The sequence below is a fragment of a genome, unplaced genomic scaffold, assembly GCF_019419815.1.
Source record: "Pyrus x bretschneideri cultivar Hongxiangsu unplaced genomic scaffold, Pyrus_bretschneideri_v1 Contig23, whole genome shotgun sequence".
Lineage (NCBI taxonomy): Eukaryota > Viridiplantae > Streptophyta > Magnoliopsida > Rosales > Rosaceae > Pyrus > Pyrus x bretschneideri.
The window spans coordinates 6096779-6114687 of record NW_025999535.1 but is presented as its reverse complement, the minus strand read 5'-3'; the positions used below and the strand labels follow the sequence as shown (position 1 = coordinate 6114687).

General features: G+C 36.3%; 2 protein-coding genes across 2 annotated transcripts; both read left to right on the top strand.

Moving 5' to 3' along the window:
- Positions 1–3300: 3300 nt before the first annotated feature.
- On the top strand, positions 3301–6705 carry LOC103938208 ((-)-alpha-pinene synthase-like). The gene is made up of 7 exons (XM_009348205.3): positions 3301–3793; positions 4001–4277; positions 4363–4738; positions 5026–5244; positions 5367–5505; positions 5985–6233; positions 6396–6705. The coding sequence occupies exons 1-7, from the start codon at positions 3668–3670 to the stop codon at positions 6690–6692; spliced, it is 1683 nt and encodes a 560-aa protein (XP_009346480.1). The 5' UTR covers positions 3301–3667; the 3' UTR covers positions 6693–6705.
- Positions 6706–11152: 4447 nt separating this feature from the next.
- On the top strand, positions 11153–17222 carry LOC103938204 (organic cation/carnitine transporter 4-like). The gene is made up of 2 exons (XM_009348202.3): positions 11153–11671; positions 15976–17222. The coding sequence occupies exons 1-2, from the start codon at positions 11221–11223 to the stop codon at positions 17169–17171; spliced, it is 1647 nt and encodes a 548-aa protein (XP_009346477.2). The 5' UTR covers positions 11153–11220; the 3' UTR covers positions 17172–17222.
- Positions 17223–17909: the final 687 nt, after the last annotated feature.

Here is a 17909-nt window from a genome sequence, read left to right as displayed (position 1 = left end):
ATTAGCTGGAATGATGAATTTACAAATATCAAAACCAAGTTTCATCAATATTTTGTAATTTGTATATTTAGAATAGGCCAATTGACGTATAAATTGTGCCTGTGCCTGTAGTGAGAAATAAATAATCTATTGAACACTAAACTAAAAATTACTTATTCAAGCAATTGTCTGCAAGCTAATTAAGGACAAACATTTTAACTGTAAATATCAATGAGATTCGCTTGGGTAGGAATCAGCTTACGTGTGGGACCCGCACCTAAATTCCTAATTCCCGAATTGAACTCCTGAAATTGGCGGAGTGAGATTCTCTATATTAAGCTAGTATTTGAGTTTTGGATATTGGAGGCCATCCGGAATACAACTTTTATTCCGAGATTGCCCTCCTATAATTTTGCTTAATACAAAATAATCTACAACTTCACCACCAGCAGGCAGATACTATATCCGTCTTCTCCAATCCACCAATTTCTATTGGAGGACTTAGGCCACCAAACCCTATTCTCCTGGTTGCTTGCAGAACCTATTGACAAAAAACGAAAATTGATTGAGGATGATAGGAGACATCGTGAAGGTTTATGCATTTGGGCAAGTGGGAGGGCTGTTGGAAAAGAAAAGACGAGAAAGACAAGTGATTAGAATGAAAGGGGAAGCCGTGGGGTCTATGCATTTGAACAAGTGAGAGGGTAGTTGGGAAAGAAAAGGTTAAGGATGCATCTTGGCAAAGAGGTGGAATGAGGATGATGAAAGATCCGGAAGAAGAATGAGTTTTTTTTTTATCAAATAACAAAATGGGTGGGAATGGATGAGGATGCATTTGGGCGAAAGGGTGGGATAAGGATGGTCCAATATTTTTATTTTTTATTAAATTATAACACAAAATCTTACATGATGAAATTTATTAGTATGATATAAAATTAAATCTCATTAACTAGCATGAAAAAAAATTATGTTATACCAGGGTAGTTTAGTAATCAAATTAGTTTTAATTTCGATTTAGGTAAACTAGTAAACAAGTTATATGAAATCAATATTATTTTTACTCCGATTCTAGTTAGTATAGTAAACAACTTTAACTGGAATCTAATTCTGTTTTCTCCTCAATTCAATTCATCTTTAATTCAATTCATCTTCAATTCAATTCTCTTTAATCTGATTATGAATTAGTAAATGAGCTATTAAAGAATTCTTCAACATAAAACATGCTATTACTTGATAGTGAAAAATATAACAGTTTTATTTTCTCTTGTCGAAAAAGATCCTGTATAGATCTTAGATTGAGTGCGACCTAGGTAATATTTGTCGATATGTATGCATTTCAATACGTCTCCCAATCACAAAGCATGGATACATAGTTGATAAGCTGATTAAATTGCAAAACTACACTATCACGTGCCCTCCGTAATTTTTTGGGTAGTGTAGGGCATCAAGAAGTAACATGGAGATGTGCGGTTTTACTTGGATTAACCATCCCCATCTTCGTTGGTCCATATTTAAACAAGGATGGCCTCCCGTGTCCTCCGTAATTTTTTGAGTAGTGTAGGGGGCGACGCTTGGGACTTGGTGCAGCGTCTTTAGCCCTTGTTCCCCTCTTCACCGCTTTTTGTTTGTTTTCTTTGGTTGTTGCCTCCTGGTAGGCCTCCCTATGTTTTTGGCTCCGGCCCTGGTTATGAACTTTTCCCAGTTTCTCCAAAAAAAACCTACATTGTCACGTGCTTCACGTTTTTTCCCATCTAAAAGCAGTCCATGCTTTATTAAACTTCTTCACAAAATTCAATCTGATCTTTTTTTTTTTTTTTTTGAAAGAAACGATTCATAGAAACAAAAGGACACCAAGCCAAACAACAAACAGAAAGCTTCCCCACAAGCCCAGGGAGCAGAAACCAAGCTAAACAGGAAACAGGACACAATGCGACGCTATCACACAGGACACCATCGTCGTCCCATCTACCCTTGCAAAAAGACTCGCCACCCTTACAATGGAGGACATGGAAGACCGTCTTTGTTCAAAATACCTACAAGCAAAGATGGAGGTCTGACAACCCAGCTGAAGCCGCACATCTCCGGTGATATATTCCTTGCAATGAAATCCACCGCCCTATTTGCTACTCATGCAACCCACGACCAGGAGCATGTACATCTAACAGTTTAAAATAAGTGGACTGATGGTTTACTATTAGGTCGAAATGATCGAAAATTGTGCAGTGTCTTGAATATGTGCATTTTGTATTCACCGAATGAGGGTACTCTTTGTGAGGATCTTAAGAATTCTTAAATCATGTTCGTTTATCGTATATTATGAAGTCAGTTTTTATCAGATATTATTCATATTTAATTTTTAATAAAAATATTTAAAATAATTTATGACCGTACGATTTACAATAAACAAATACGATTTGAAAATTTCCAAAATCCTCATAAAAAAGGATCTGAAGAGCATCCTCATTCGTATTCACCTACCAAACTATTGCATTCGACAATTGCGCACTGTCTTCAATGGGTCCATTTTGTATTCACCTGCCAATTTTTGGGTTCACTGTCAATAATATAATGGATTATGCTAGAAGAGATTGCGTTGAAGATAGGCTTCCTTTATTTTATTTTTATAAGGAACAGAGAGCCACGATTGCTTCATGTATTAAGATGATTAAACAATCTGATATGACCCACGATTGACCGAGTGTTATAGTGGCACATATTTTCATTTTTTGTAAGGAAAGATTTTCACAATTTTTTTTTTTTTACTTTCTCACATTCTTGTTAATATATCTCCTCTCCTTCGACTTATTCTGTTTCTGAGAATAAAAATATAATATGCAAGCGACAAAAATATAATATATCTCAAAGGACTTGGATTGTCTGCCCTCCCCATATCCTCTTATTTCTGTGGTCACGGTTAAGTCACGTCAACTTTTTATATTTTCATTGCTTTTGTCTTATTATTTCTATAAAAAAATCGATATAAAATGTTGGCGTGACTTAATTGTGACCACTAAATATATGAAGGCATGGAGAGAGCATGGAATGAGGAAGGCAGACAATCCAAGTTCTATCTCAAATCTCACTTTTAAGCCAAGATTGAAGAGGAAAATAAATAAGACACATGCTAAGTACATTTTAACTTGTTACTTCGGAATCATATAAGTCGTAAGACATAGTGTCATTCATATAAAGCTAGATTGAGTGCGATCTAGGTGATATTTGTCGGTATGTGTATTTTTGAAGGAGTAGGATACTATCCCCTTTTATTCTCATCTCCTTCCCTCCGTTCTCTCATACTTTGCTTTTTGTCTTATTGTCTTTATAAATAAGTCAATATAAGATGTTAACGTGGCTTAACCGTAACCATTCAAGTAGAAGGGGAGGGAAGGAGAGAGAGATTAGGAGAGGAGAGAATCCTCCTCCATGTTTGAATACATATCCAACGCAGAAATTAAGCATGGATGCATAGTTGATAAGCCTTATGATCTGTTCACCTGTCATCTCTAAAGGAAGACATAAACACCAAACATATATATGCTCCAAATCAAATGGCCCCATGAAACGTCAGAAATAGTATAAGGACCATTTCCTTTCCTATATATAGATGAGCCTATAATCAATGATTTTCATATTTGCATAGCAAAGCTCAAATAGATAGATAAGGAAAAAAAAAAAAAAAAAGCATATCATGTCTATCCCAATTTGTGCAGGAGTCCTTTCGACAAATGCTAAGCCCGAAATTGTTCGTCCGACGGCAAATTTCCCACCAAGCATTTGGGGAGATCGGTTCATCAACTATGATTCCCAAGACATTGTAATCTCTTGCAATTATCATGTCTAGATCATATATTCCAGATTTGCATGTTGAGAGCTGCTATTAGTACTCTAAAAAAATTATTCTGCATTTTACTTAGCGAGAAAATAAAAGATAGAGCATTATGACTATTTTGAGTGCTAATAACAATTTTATTTAGACAAAAAAATCTATTTTCACTTATTTAGTAAATTCTTTTTGCTGTAGACAACTCATGCCCGTAATAAACAAGAAATTGATGAGCTGAAAGAAGTAGTGAGGAGTGAAGTATTCAAAACTATGGCAAGTGACTTTTCACATCAGCTGAAGTTGATCGATGCAATCCAACGCCTTGGCGTGGCGTACCATTTCGCAAGCGAAATCGAAGAAACACTAAAACGTATGCATGGCACATTTAACGACCATGAAGATGTTGGTGGTGATCTTCACATTGTTGCTCTTGGTTTTCGGCTACTAAGACAACACGGATATAATGTTTCATGTGGTAGGTTTGAATATATTCATGCACACTAGTGTAATGTGAGTGAGCTTTGCCAACTAATAATTCATTTTTTATAACAATCAAGCAGATATATTCAACAAGTTCAAAGATGCAAATGGCAAATTCAAGGGATGCTTAACTGCCGACATTCCGGGCATGCTAAGCCTTTATGAAGCAGCACATCTAGGGGTCCGGGGTGAAGATATACTTGATGAGGCTCTTGTTTTCACCACCACTCACCTTGAGTCAGCTTCAACAACAAATGTAAGCTATCAGCTAACAGAACAAACAACTCAAGCCTTAGAGAGACCTTTGCAAAAGGATCTAGAGAGGGTATGTGCCAGGTGTTACATGTCAATCTACCAAGATGAAGCTGCACATAACGAAGCTCTACTGAAACTTGCAAAGTTAGATTTCAATCTGGTTCAATCTTTACACAAAAAGGAGCTTAGTGAGATTACTAGGTAAGTCTTTGAATTAGTAAGCATATATAAAAGAGTTTGCAATTAGAGGTGGAGAATAGAGTCTCGAATATAGCAAAATAATATAGAGTTTATATGTGTGAGTTCACCACAAATATATCACTGAGACCCTTGTGATAACACTCATAGTTAATAATAGATGGTTAAATTAAAAAAATATTGGTGATCTTGGAGGTGGGCTATGTAGATCCTAAAATGTTTATCAATTAGTGCTCCATATGCGTGTGTGTGTGTGTATTTTTAGTTGGTAACTAATTTTCTTTGATTAGGTGGTGGAAAGATCTAGACTTTGAAAAGAAGCTGCCTTTTGCAAGAGATAGGATTGTGGAGTTGTACCTTTGGATAGTGGGAGTATATTTTGAACCCCAATACGTTAGAGCAAGAAAGTTTCTTACAAAAGTGATTGCCCTGGTATCAGTGATGGATGATATCTACGACGCATATGCTACATTCGAAGAACTCGAGATCTTTACCGGGGCAATTGAGAGGTACTAATCTGAAGTAATTCAATGTATTTGCTTTTTAATAATTTAAACGTGACTTATTGTCGCAGAGAAGTACTCCTAACTATATATATGCTTAAGATTAATGTGGTTTATGAAATTCTCAGGTGGGATATGAATTGCTTAGATGAACTCCCGGACTATATGCAAATATTTTATCATACACTTTTGAGTGTTATCTATGAAATTGAGGAAGAGATGGTAAAGGAAGGAAGATCATACCGAGTTTACTATACAAAGGAATCCGTATGTATACCAACATGCACATACATAGCTTTCAACGCTTACTTTTAATTAATGGTCTAAGCAATTTTTTGAAGTGTTTGTGTGTGTGCATAAATCAGAAATTCTCTATGCACTAAGCAGTACGTTCGAATGGATTTGTATTGATATTAATACGACACAAGGTTTATTGACAATGATATCGACACTTTATTAAGAGTATTGTTATTAGCACTCTAAAAATCTTGTCCTACACTCCTCACAAGTGTATTTTTCTTTCTAATTATAGAAAGGTTGGAGTGCAAAATGAGATTTTTTTTATTGCCAATAACAATTCCCTATATTAATACAATATCCATTGTTCAGTAAAGAACTACGTCATTTAAGTAGAAATGATATTCACACGTGCAGATTATGCCATGATTATAGTTTTTTTTTCTTTTTTTTTTTTTTATGGGGTTAGTTACTATAATTTACTAACTACGTACACATGCCCCGTGTAGTTGAAAGGTATTGCTCGAGCGTACCTTGAAGAGGCTAAATGGTTAAACGAAGGATACACCCCAACTATGGAGGAGTATTTGCCGGTTGCTATTGTGTCCACTGGCTACCCAATGCTTTCAACCGTATCCTTGGTTGGTATGGGAGATATCGTAACCAAGGAGACATTTGAGTGGCTCTTCAATGACGCCAAAATTGTTAGAGCTTCAACAACCCTTTTCAGGTTCATAGATGATATGGTTACGACCAAGGTACACAGCAGCTTCTAGTACCTATTGATTGCATCCACTTTTTGACAAATGCTATGGTACCCTTTAATAATTAAAAAAGTATCAGGACTATGTAATTTCAACGTTAGTAGTGTAATAAATTTACGTCCAAGTATGATATTTTGAAAATCTATGTTTTTGCAGTTTGAGAAAGAGAGAGGGCATGTTGCTTCTAGTGTTGATTGCTACATGAAGCAATATGGGGTGTCGGAGCAAGAGACGATCGAGGTTTTTAACAAACAAGTCGTGAATCTGTGGAAGGATATAAACGAGGAGTTCCACAGACCAACTGCAGTGCCAATGCCCGTCCTCATGCGTGTTCTCAATTTAACAAGGGTAGTAGATCTCCTCTACAAAGGTGAAGATGGCTACACTCATGTTGGTAAAGTGGTGAAGGATATTATTGCTGCACTTTTTGTTGATCCAGTGCCAATTATATGAGTTGGCAGAATCCTTCTTTTGTTCTTCGCGAAAATAAAATGGCATTTAGGTCCGACGTTGTCCTGGTGTCGTTGGAACAAACGTTTGCTAGGAGTGTTGGGTTGGTTTGTTTCAAATGTGTGTAATAGTGTTTCTACCAACAAATTATATTAAAAATAAAACAGAGTTTAATGGAATCAGAGAGCAGAACACGCACCGGAACCCTAGCTGCTATATTGCCTCATGACAAACTGATGAACTAGTTGTCAGTTACCTTGCTACTGCCCCGTAAAATATGGTTGTCACTTACCAGCACTCAGGTCAGGGGAGGCTGAAATACCTCTGTGAGTCTTCCCGGCCTCTAAAAGGGATGGATAACCGTGGCTTGCCACCAGTTGTCCCTTAAATAAATAAAATAATAATAATAATAATAATAATAAAGGAATGAATAGATCACCTATATTGGCTGCAAACTTAAATCATGGTATTCGCATCCTCCCACCCAATTTAAATCTCCACAAAAATACCACTTGTGACTGATGTACATGTACCTAGGCTGATTATATATAGCCCTATAAATAATGGGATGTGATATCTACACATCTCATTTTACTTCTCACACATCTTTTGAATTTTCAGCCGTTGGATCGAATGAATTGAAGAAGATCAACAAACATAAATTATCAAGGGGTGTGTGAGAAGTAAAATGAGGTGTGTGGATAGCACACCCCTAAATAATATGTGGGGAATTTAACTCAAATTCAGTGAGTTAAAAATGAAGATTATTTCTTTTAATCAAATAGATTTTAGTCTATTAGTACTTGTGTTTACAATACTGGAAGATGTTGCATGTTCCATTCACCTTGCCAGTTAATCACAAGTAAAAAGTCAAATAATTATAACCGCAATTGGTCTCCTAGAGGCTAGGACTTGCTAACAATTATATTGATTCTACATCTATATCTGCGGACCAACAAATGGAGGCCAAACAGTCAGCTCCGTTGGACTAGTTAATCCAAGTTCAACGACTCCAACCCCTTTCCCTATCCCTTCACTGCTCAAAAGCCCAGCCCATCCCACCCTTTTGGCACGCTATCAGTGAAGACACATGTCTCTTTATTATAGGTTACTCTATAGTCATGTCCGTTAAAGTTGTTACAATATTGGCGAGGCTGTTAAGTGATTTATTAGTTGGTTAGTTAATTACATGTAAGCTTGTACTGTATTCAGTATATAAGTATATAAGGAACTGCAACTCGCAAATGTAGTTAGTTAGGCATTTTTTCATAAATACAGAAGCTTCATTTCTCTCTAAACTTTCTTTCAGATTCTTCATATTTCTTAATTCTTCATTATACTTTTACTTTAGACTTATCTTTAGCAATGTTCATTGGAACTCGATTTCAATCCCACTTTGCTCCCTGAAACTCAAATGTCGTCACTTTGTTCCCTGAAACTTGATTTTGATCCCACTTTATCCCCTGGAACTCAAACGTCGCCACTTTTTCTTCTTGTAACTTGATTTTGACCACACTTCGCCCCCTGAAACTCAAAAGTCAACACTTTACTCCCTGAGACTCAAATATTCACTCCACTTTGGGTTGTTTCTATGTATTCCATTAAATAACCGTTAAGTTTACTTATGTGGTATAATTAGGGCACACTTATGACTGACGTGGCACAAGAATAATGTTCACATATCCAATTAAATTGTGAGACGTAGATTGAAACAAAAGAAGAAAAGAAAATTTAGTTTTCAAATATTGTAGAACATATTAAAATAAAGAAAAAGTAAGAAAAATAGAAGAAGAAAAAAAACAATTCATGAGTGTTGAATTTTTCAAATCAACAGGCCAAAAGCCTCACTCAACCAACACTGATATTATCCCTCACTTAGTAATTATTACATGTCAAATCCGTTAGGTATAAAGTTTTACCATAAAAGACCTTGATATTACTTAAAGTGGGACAATCCTATTTAAATTGAATTTTTTTCTTCTTTCCCTCTGGCAGACGTGAGATTCAACAATGAGCTTCATCTCTCTCCCTCTCTCTAATCATTGCCCATACATTCATCCCCCTCCCTCCATCTCCAGCCACCATATCATTGGTTTCATTGATTTTGTCATTGATTTTGTTATTTATTATGTTATTAATGGAGATGCATGGTGAGGAGAGAAAATAGTTTGTTTTGTTCTTTTTACTATTTATTTATTTCATGAGAAATTTGGCAAATTATCCATTATAAATTTTGAAGAGATTAACTTATTTAAAAAATAGAAACAAGGCAATGTAAGGCTAATTTTGAGTTTTAAAGAGTAAAGTGTCGAGTTTTGAGTTTTAGAGAGTAAAGTGGGATTAAAATCAAAATTCAGGTAGTAAAGTGGCGAATTTTGAGTTTCAGGGGACAAAGTAGGATCAAAATCAAGTTTCAAGGAGCAAAGTGACGACTTTTGAGTTTCAGAGAGCAAAGTTGGATTGAAATCAAATTCTAGGGAGTGCAGCTAAAAATAAGCTTTATTTTACTACTGAGTATTTCTTGTCGTAAGTTGGAGCAATTTTATAAAGAGTTTGTGACTCAAGTATTTAAAAGTGTTTAACTTATACATATTCGGCTCCATCAAGATCTCTCCTATAAAATGATTTATGAAATGTCGAATCAAAATATTAAGAGTGGGGAACAAATTGTAGAGGAATCGCAGTGGGAAGCTTAAAGCAAAAACACAAGGTGGAAAAGCCCCTTCTTCTTTTCTTTCTTTCACAAGACTTCAATGCATTTTAGCTAAAGCTTCAAAGTTTCAGCGTTTGGGCTATGAACCTAATGAACCCCTTGTGCAAAAGCCCTTTCTTCTTCTTTTCTTTCTTTCACAGGACTTCATTGGATTGTAGCTACAGCTTCACATTTTCGGCATTTGGGCTATGAACCTAGTGAACCCTTTGTGACCCACACCGACCTTTGTCCTTGAGGTATTGATTTATGAAGAACAAATAAAAGTTATTACTTTCATGAAAAATGGGGTAATGCCATGGAAAGAGATCCCAAGAACATTCCCTAATCTTCACAGTCCGCCTATAACATCTCGTGACAAAAATATGACGATATATTTTCATGTGACATTATATAATTGGTACGAAACGGCGAAATGATAATCTACTCTGCATCATGTAAGTATTTATCCTACAAAACCCATTTGAGTCATAAACCTTGATCCAACAAACCAACTGCTGGAATTCCCTCCACGTATCAAACCAAAAGCATCACGCTCCTAGCGACAAGGAAAACACAAGCTTATATGTATAGCAATTTAGCCACCACCTCTTAAACCTTCGACATGAGAAACGCCACCACCGCCACCTCTTACACAAGAAATTAATTAGGCCAACTTATAACATGCCCGCCAGCTCATCATATTCGTCATCTGATTCGGGAGGCAATCAGGGCCCCGAGCTCCGGTCACCTCTGCTCTCCAATGCGAATAAAGCACTGAAGTGTTTGGTACGGCACAGCAAAATCAGTTCTTTTTTTTAAAGAATAGCAGTATCAAACCAGTAAGAAGACAAGTTGTTACAATATTTTCTAGGCTGTTAAGTGATTTGTTTATTGAGGTTAATTAGAACTATACCTCACAAATGTAATTAGTTAGTCATTTTTCTCAAAAATACTGAAGCTTCATTTCTGTATAAATTTTCTTTCTAGTTCTTCATCTTTCTCATTCTTCATTGTTCTTTTATTTAAATACTCTGTATTTCTTGTCGCAAGTTTAAGAAATTTTGTAAAAAATTTGCGGTTCAAGTGCTTAAAAGCGTTTAACATATCCATATTCGGCTCCATCAAGATCTTTCATATAAAATAAACAAATGAGTTATGAAATATCGAATCAACATATTAAGAGTACTGGGGAACAAATTTTAGAGGAATCCCAGTGGGAAAGCTTAAAGCAAAAACCCAAGGTGCAAAATCCCTCTCTTCTTCTTTTCTTTCTTTCACACGACTTCAGGCGTTTTAGCTACAGCTTCACATTTTCAGCATTTGGGCTATGAACCTAATGAACCCTTTGTGACTCACACCGACCTCTGTCCTTGAGATAGTGATTTATCACGAACAAAAGAATAGTTATTACTTTCATGATAAATGGGGTAATGCCAAGGAAAGAGATCCTAATAGCATTCCCTAATCTTGCCAGGCCACCCCTAAGCCCTACGTAAGAGAGAAACTTACACCATTACAATAATATTTCGTGACAATAATATATCGAGAAGTGTAAATTTATCTTCACGTGGTCATATTATATAATTGGTGCAAAACGTCTGGGTGACCGTTTACCAATGTCAGGTAAATACTTCTCCCGCAAAACCCATTTGAGTGAGAAAAGCTAGGAAACAAATCGACGGCTAGAGTTCCCTCCACGTGTCAAGCCAAAAGCATCACGCTCCTGGTGACAAGGAAAAACACAAGTATATATATAGCCACCACCTCTTAAACCTTCGACATGAGAAACGCCACCACGACCACCTCTTATACAAGAAATTAATTAGGTCAATTCATAACATGCCCACCCGTTCATCATCATCGTCATCTGACTCGGGAGGCGATCAGAGCCCCGAGCTCCGGTCACCTCTGCTCTCCAATGCAAATAAACCCGCCGGAGAGCCTGAATCGGAGAAACTATGCATCGACGACATGTTACAAAAGTATTGCGGGGAGTTTGGTCCGTACCAAATGAAGCACTTCGTGCTGACCAGCTTGGCTTGGGCTCTGGAGGCCTTCCACACCATGGTCATGATATTTGCGGACCGTGAACCGGCTTGGCGGTGTTTGGATGGAGCAGCTGGTTCGGGTTGCGATGCCGGGGCGAGGACCGTTTGCGGGCTCGAACCGGGTTCATGGGAGTGGATCGGCGGTCTTGGAAGCTCGACCGTTGCTGAATGGGGGTTGGTTTGTGAGGAGAAGTATAAGGTTGGGCTGGCTCAGGCCTTGTTCTTCGGCGGCTGTATGATTGGTCAGTTTTCCTACTCTTCCTCTCCCCCTCAAATTAATCTGTTGTTTTGTTAGTTTATAATTTTAAAAAAAATCACGGGATAATATAACATACGAGATAAACTTCTACAACTGTGAAAATATAAATACGTTTTTGGTCCAACTTGTTTGATAGCGAATTTGTCGATGATAGATGTTTACAGGTGCAAAGAACATAACGAGCACACAAATGGAATATACATATTTTTTTTAATATAGATTTTAGAAAAGACTATCTACTCACATAAAATAATCAGTAATGTTGTAACAATAAAAATTCATGAATTAGGAAGATATAATGAACATTAAGAATATTCCGCACAGTAAATACGGTACAAATAGTTTTATTTTGAATATATGCATGTGGACATTTTTAAATGATTAAGCCATTCCATTATATAGTAGTAATCTGTCTTTGACTAGTTGTGGAAGATTGTTCATGTTTTTCCATTTGTGGATTTGTGTAGTCAAATTATTACGACTAACCTATATGACTTAGCCTAAAGTATAAATATTTTTGTATTAAAATAAACCAAAAAGCATTACGTAACTAGAACTTTGCATAAACGGTCAAAAATATATATAGGAAAATTGGTGACATTGCAAAAGAGTAGTTTATACAAAGTTACGTCTACAGCATGTTTTTGGTCCAGTCCGACTCGCCAACCATGTGTTCCTTAATATACTTTTTAAAAAATTGTAATAATGATACTTCTCTCTCTTGTCCCCTCTTCCTCGCCTCTCCTCCCCAATTTATCTCCATGCGGATGAAACCCAGATATCTGTAAAAAAATTCCCGTTGCATCTCTCAAACGATGAAAGGATCATGGCTCCTAACTTATAAAAACTCCATTAAAAGCTTATCAAGCAAACCCACTAACTCATAGTCCACAAAATATACAAATTATTCATGGTTCAAGAACATGTATCTAATATCCACAAATTTCCGATGGAAAAATTTAGAGAAAAAAAAAAAGATGTGGTGAGAAACCCATATAAAAATTAATAATTTGGAAAAGAGAGAGACAAATTCAAATTGCAGACTGACCCCCGACTTTTTTCAGTTCCAAAATTCAGATCTTGGGTTGTTTCTTTGGTTTACAGATTCAAATCCTAGGTTTCCCCAGTATATTTCGATGGATATATGCAAATCGACAACCATGGTTACCAATTCATAGTGCCAGGGAGAAGAGAACTGAAAATTTTAAATTACAATTTTCTTAAGTTCTTGTAACAGTGGAACCCTAGGAGCACTAAATCGAAACAGATTCACGAGATCGGCGAGTCCGGCTAGCATTATCCTTATTAATATGTCCAAATTACACTTTTTAATCAGGACTTTAGAAGGCTTGTCTTGTCATCACTATCACTATCACTAGCAGCTAGCAGAATATGACCGCGAGAGAACAGAAAAATATATCTAGTTGTAAATATATATATATGTATATATATATACATATACATATTGTAAACAAACTAATTAATATTTGGACTGTGGAGAGAAGAACAAGCTAGGGTACTTGCGTGATAGCGTGAGTGAAGTCAAAATATGCGGATGCTTTTGGAGAAAGACGACGAATGTTCTGTGTCTGCATGCAGCTCAGAGAAATCTAGGTAGCTTTCAGTTTGTTGGTTGGGTTTCAATGGCGTGAGGATATAGGTGTCATTTTGTCCATTTCTTAAGTACATATGGAACAGGTCTGAGGTCTCACGTGTTCTTCTCATTTATCTTGCTATACATCATTTTGGGTTGTATAACAGATAAGGTTAAGCTCAATTTTTCTCTCATTCTTTATACTTATAACAAAACATATCCCATGTTGCTTAGAACACGCACTCAAGTTTGATCTCTTTTCTCTTTTAGTATATTTTGGATGAATTTGGGTAAAATTATACACTTTTTAGGTTTAGCATGTATACCACTAACATTATCGATATTAACTCCAACTTAACTACATATTATTATTAGGTGTGAAGTTTTACTATCATGTGTCCGATATGAAAATTTATTCTCAAACATAGAATATAAAATTTATTCTATCATTTAAATGCATATTATTTTATCATATGTCCAATTTGAAAATTTATTCTCAAACATAGAATATAAAACAAAAACACATATGTAAACTAAACTCTTGGAATTAGCTTAAAAAATGGAATTAAACGGGAAAATGTGAAAAGATTAAACAAAACCAAGGGTTCATATCTAATCTGAGGTATTGGCCGATTGCTCACTTGAATTTTTAAGAAACTGCCAATTTTCTCTCTGAACCATAGTTTTAACGGATTATTCCTCTGTAACTTTTATAATTAACCAATTTCTCCCCTCGAAATTTTAATTTTAGCCAATTACTCCCTAAACTTTTATAATTGACCAATTTCTCCCCTCGAAATTTTAATTTTAGCTGATTACTCCCTGAACTTTTATAATTGGCCAATTCTCTCCCTCCCCCCCCCCCAACCCGAACCTTAATTTCTCGCCTAAACCCTAAAATTCAAAAAAAAAAAAAAAAGTGCACCAAGTGAACTAAGGAAAGCGAAGAAGAAAAATACAATATGTTGTCCATATTAAGGATAAAATTACATTTTTACATTGTAAAACCTAAAATTTAGAGAGAAAATTGGCCAATTATAAAAGTTCAGAAGGTAATAGGCTAAAACTAAAGTTCAAGAGGAAAATTGGTCAATTTTAAAAATTCAGAAAGAGTGTATTGACTACATTTAAAGTTCATAAAAATCGACAACTCATTACAAGTTGGAGTGGAAATCAATAATTACGTCCTAGCTAGCTGAATTTAACAAACTAAAGAGAGATGCCACTTTATCTAAAATAGCAAAGATAAGAAGGAAAAACAATGAAAAAGGTTCGAGATGGGTTCATTCTTTTCTAAAAGTGAACTCAAATGTATTGGACAAAGTTCAGACTTTTCCACATACAAAGGCATATCCAAAAATGCAGGCTTTTTTCGAACGAAAAAAAAAAAAAAAGCAAGCTTTTTTCATGTAGAACGTATATCCAAATGCAGGCTTTTTTCATATAGAAGGTATATCCTTTCAAGCTTACCTGTAAAGCACTTCTTTCGGCTTTAACTAAACCCTAGTTTCGTGACTCAGTACTATAGTCTGGTAATATTTCTTTTTAATTGAAAGTGAAATGTATTAGATTCGAATCTTGTGAATGGTAAATGCGATACCATATTCGGTTACTCATTGTGTAATTTAGCCGAACTCTCCCTCTCTGTAGTGTAAAAATATATCATTGGACTAAAAAAGAAAAACAAAACCCTAGTTTCGAATGATTATATCTCGCTTAAGTACCTACCCAAAGAAGAAAACAAATATTAATCATTTGACTTTAATTTCCTTTTGTTCTCTAACAAAACAATATATTTTAATTTACGAAGAAAAGATTGGAACTTAGACATAAAGACGAGAGCACACTATCCCATTAACGGGCTAATTCACATGCAACAAAAAATAACTGGCGACAATGGGGTTACATGATTGAGTTAAAGATGCTTTCATACGGGTGAAGCCTGCAGCATATAGCGTAGCGGCAGGCCAATAATTCTAGAGGTAGCATGTATCTGTGTTCCTTTACATGCATGTGTGCAAAGCGTTCCCAAATAACTGGCGATATAGAATAGTGTATAGGTCGACATCACATGCCACTATTATTCCTTGGTCAGTAGTAATGCGTTGATCCTATCATAAAATCATAGCTATAGTAAGTCATGCTAATTCTAGTTATATGCACATGAATCATATACAATTGGAGCATCATATGACACCTTCTACTGCATTTTAGTAATATTTTTATTCTATTTGTAAGTAAAAGATTTTAAGTTCGAAATTTGTAGATGATAAATTTAGTATCAAATTATGATTTAGCACAATCTTTAATTCTCTAGTATAAATATATCATTGCATTAAAAAAGTAAAAATAAAAAGAAGAAGGAGAAGAGCAACCAAATTGATAGAGGAAATTTGGTTAGTGCTCTTTATCATTTTCCTGGTCCATGTCAAGTAATAGGGCCCAAATTTCTCTTTTAGTTCTTTCTTCAGGTTTGATTGTGTTGTACTACTTGTTACCTGTGTATGTAAATGGTGAATGGCTGTAACAGGTGCCAATAAATAGTATTTGGTACATTGTCGATAATACAAACTATTAGTGTAATTCAGTCAATGTACCAAATATTGTAAATTAATGTTGGATAATGAACTCTTTTTTTTGCTATTATATTTTAACTGGCTACTAAGATTAATATTTACGTATTTTCATTTTAGGTGCGGGAATCTTTGGGCATTTGTCAGACTCGTTTTTAGGAAGAAAAGGCTCCCTAACCGTTGTTTGCATTGTGAATACGATCTTCGGCTGCCTAACAGCATTCTCCCCAAACTACTGGACCTACGTCCTCTTCCGCCTCCTCACCGGCTTCAGCACGGGTGGGGTTGGTCTATGTGCCTTCGTCCTTGCCACTGAACCTGTCGGTCCTACAAAGCGCGGTGCAGCAGGAATGTCCACATTCTACTTCTTCTCAACAGGAATTGCAATCCTCTCTTGTGTTGCGTACATTTTCCCACAATGGCGCGAGCTCTACATTGTCTCCTCAATCCCATCATTGCTCTTCTTGCTCGTTGTCCTACCATTTGTCTCTGAGTCCCCAAGGTGGTACCTCATACGAGGAAGAATATCTGAAGCCATGAAACTAATGCGCGTAATTGCAAAGTCCAACAAGAACTACCTTCCTGAGGGAGTTGTCCTAACCCTAGACGAAGAAGCAAGCAATGATAATAGTACTACTATTACAAACGAGGATGACCAAACGTTCAAGGAACTGTTGGAGAGAAAAGAAGCAATAAGTGGTTCTCTAATTGATGTGATGAAGTCTCCAGTTACTCGAATTCGGTTATTCCTAGCTGTGACCATAAATTTCTTGTGCTCGGTCGTGTACTATGGTTTGAGTTTGAACGTTGTCAACCTCGAAACCAACCTCTACATCAACGTGCTACTCAATGCCGTGGCGGAAATGCCAGCTTTCACAATCACAGCAATATTACTGGACAAGTATGGAAGGAAGCCACTGGCAATTGGGACACTATGGTTTAGTGGGGTTTTTTGTTTTCTTGGGAGCTTGGTGGGGAATGTTGGGGTGTGGAAAGTTGTTAGGATGGTGTGCGGGATTTTGGGGATTTTTGGGATGGCGGGGACTTACAATTTGCTTTTTATTTACACCACGGAGTTGTTTCCGACTGTGGTGAGGAATGCAGCGCTTGGATGTGCCACACAAGCCGCACAAATGGGGGCGATTTTGGCCCCGTTTGTGGTGGTTTTGGGTGGGGGTTTGCCGTTTGCAGTGTTTGCCATGTGTGGGATTGTGGGTGGAATGTTTGCATTTTATTTGCCGGAGACGTTGAATAAGCCTTTGTATGATACATTGACTGGGATGGAGGATGGGGAGGGTGCTTTCAGAAGTGTGTGAATTTGTCATTTCCTGATTATAATAAGTCTAAGATTGACATTGTATCTTTTTCGTTAACGTTATCAGTACGTAGCATCAATTGTTAATCCGTAGCAAATAGTACTGGTAATGCACGAATGCATATATATGACCAAAAACCACACTACAAAATAATTATCCCTGCAAGAGGATTACAGAAACCACACTGCATGTTTTTCACTTATAATTTCAATCTGCTTCTCTTCCGAAGGCAAAAACCTCCCATTGTCAACAGCTTAGCCTCCTACCATCCAGCTGCCAATTACTTAAATTCATATTTTCTTAATTTTGACGACGTATATAAGCGAAGCAACTACAATCCAGCTGCCCCTGTAGAGAGTACATGCATCGAAAAATGAAGCTTTGCTAAGTACGTAGTTTAATTAATTTTTAGCCTCTCTATCTTATTGCCAATTAATTTTAGAATATTCTAATAAAACATAAACTAGAGTGACCCCAGTTTTCATAACTTTGACAAACCAAACAAGGCTGAATTGGATCAGACGCTACTTTTGCCAATTGCCATGCATGTGCATTTTTTTTAGTGAAGTGCCTTTTTAGCTAGTAGTTGACGATCACAACAACAACAAAGCCCCGTGGATCCGTCTATTAGACTCTCCCAACCCTTGGGGCAAAAATATGAATCCTTCCAAATTTTGTCAACAAAAAACTTAATGAACTAGATTATGCTCCATTTCCAACAGATTACGCAATAGACTA

What these genes read in the sequence shown, in the direction of transcription:
- LOC103938208 (XM_009348205.3), top strand. Translation starts at nt 3,668, where the DNA reads ATGTCTATCCCAATTTGTGCAGGAGTCCTTTCGACAAATGCTAAGCCC. An exon ending in TTTACTATACAAAGGAATCC is followed by an intron (nt 5,506 to 5,984) that starts GTATGTATACCA and finishes TGCCCCGTGTAG; the next exon opens with TTGAAAGGTATTGCTCGAGC. An exon ending in ATGATATGGTTACGACCAAG is followed by an intron (nt 6,234 to 6,395) that starts GTACACAGCAGC and finishes ATGTTTTTGCAG; the next exon opens with TTTGAGAAAGAGAGAGGGCA.
- LOC103938204 (XM_009348202.3), top strand. Translation starts at nt 11,221, where the DNA reads ATGCCCACCCGTTCATCATCATCGTCATCTGACTCGGGAGGCGATCAG. An exon ending in CTTCGGCGGCTGTATGATTG is followed by an intron (nt 11,672 to 15,975) that starts GTCAGTTTTCCT and finishes TTTTCATTTTAG; the next exon opens with GTGCGGGAATCTTTGGGCAT.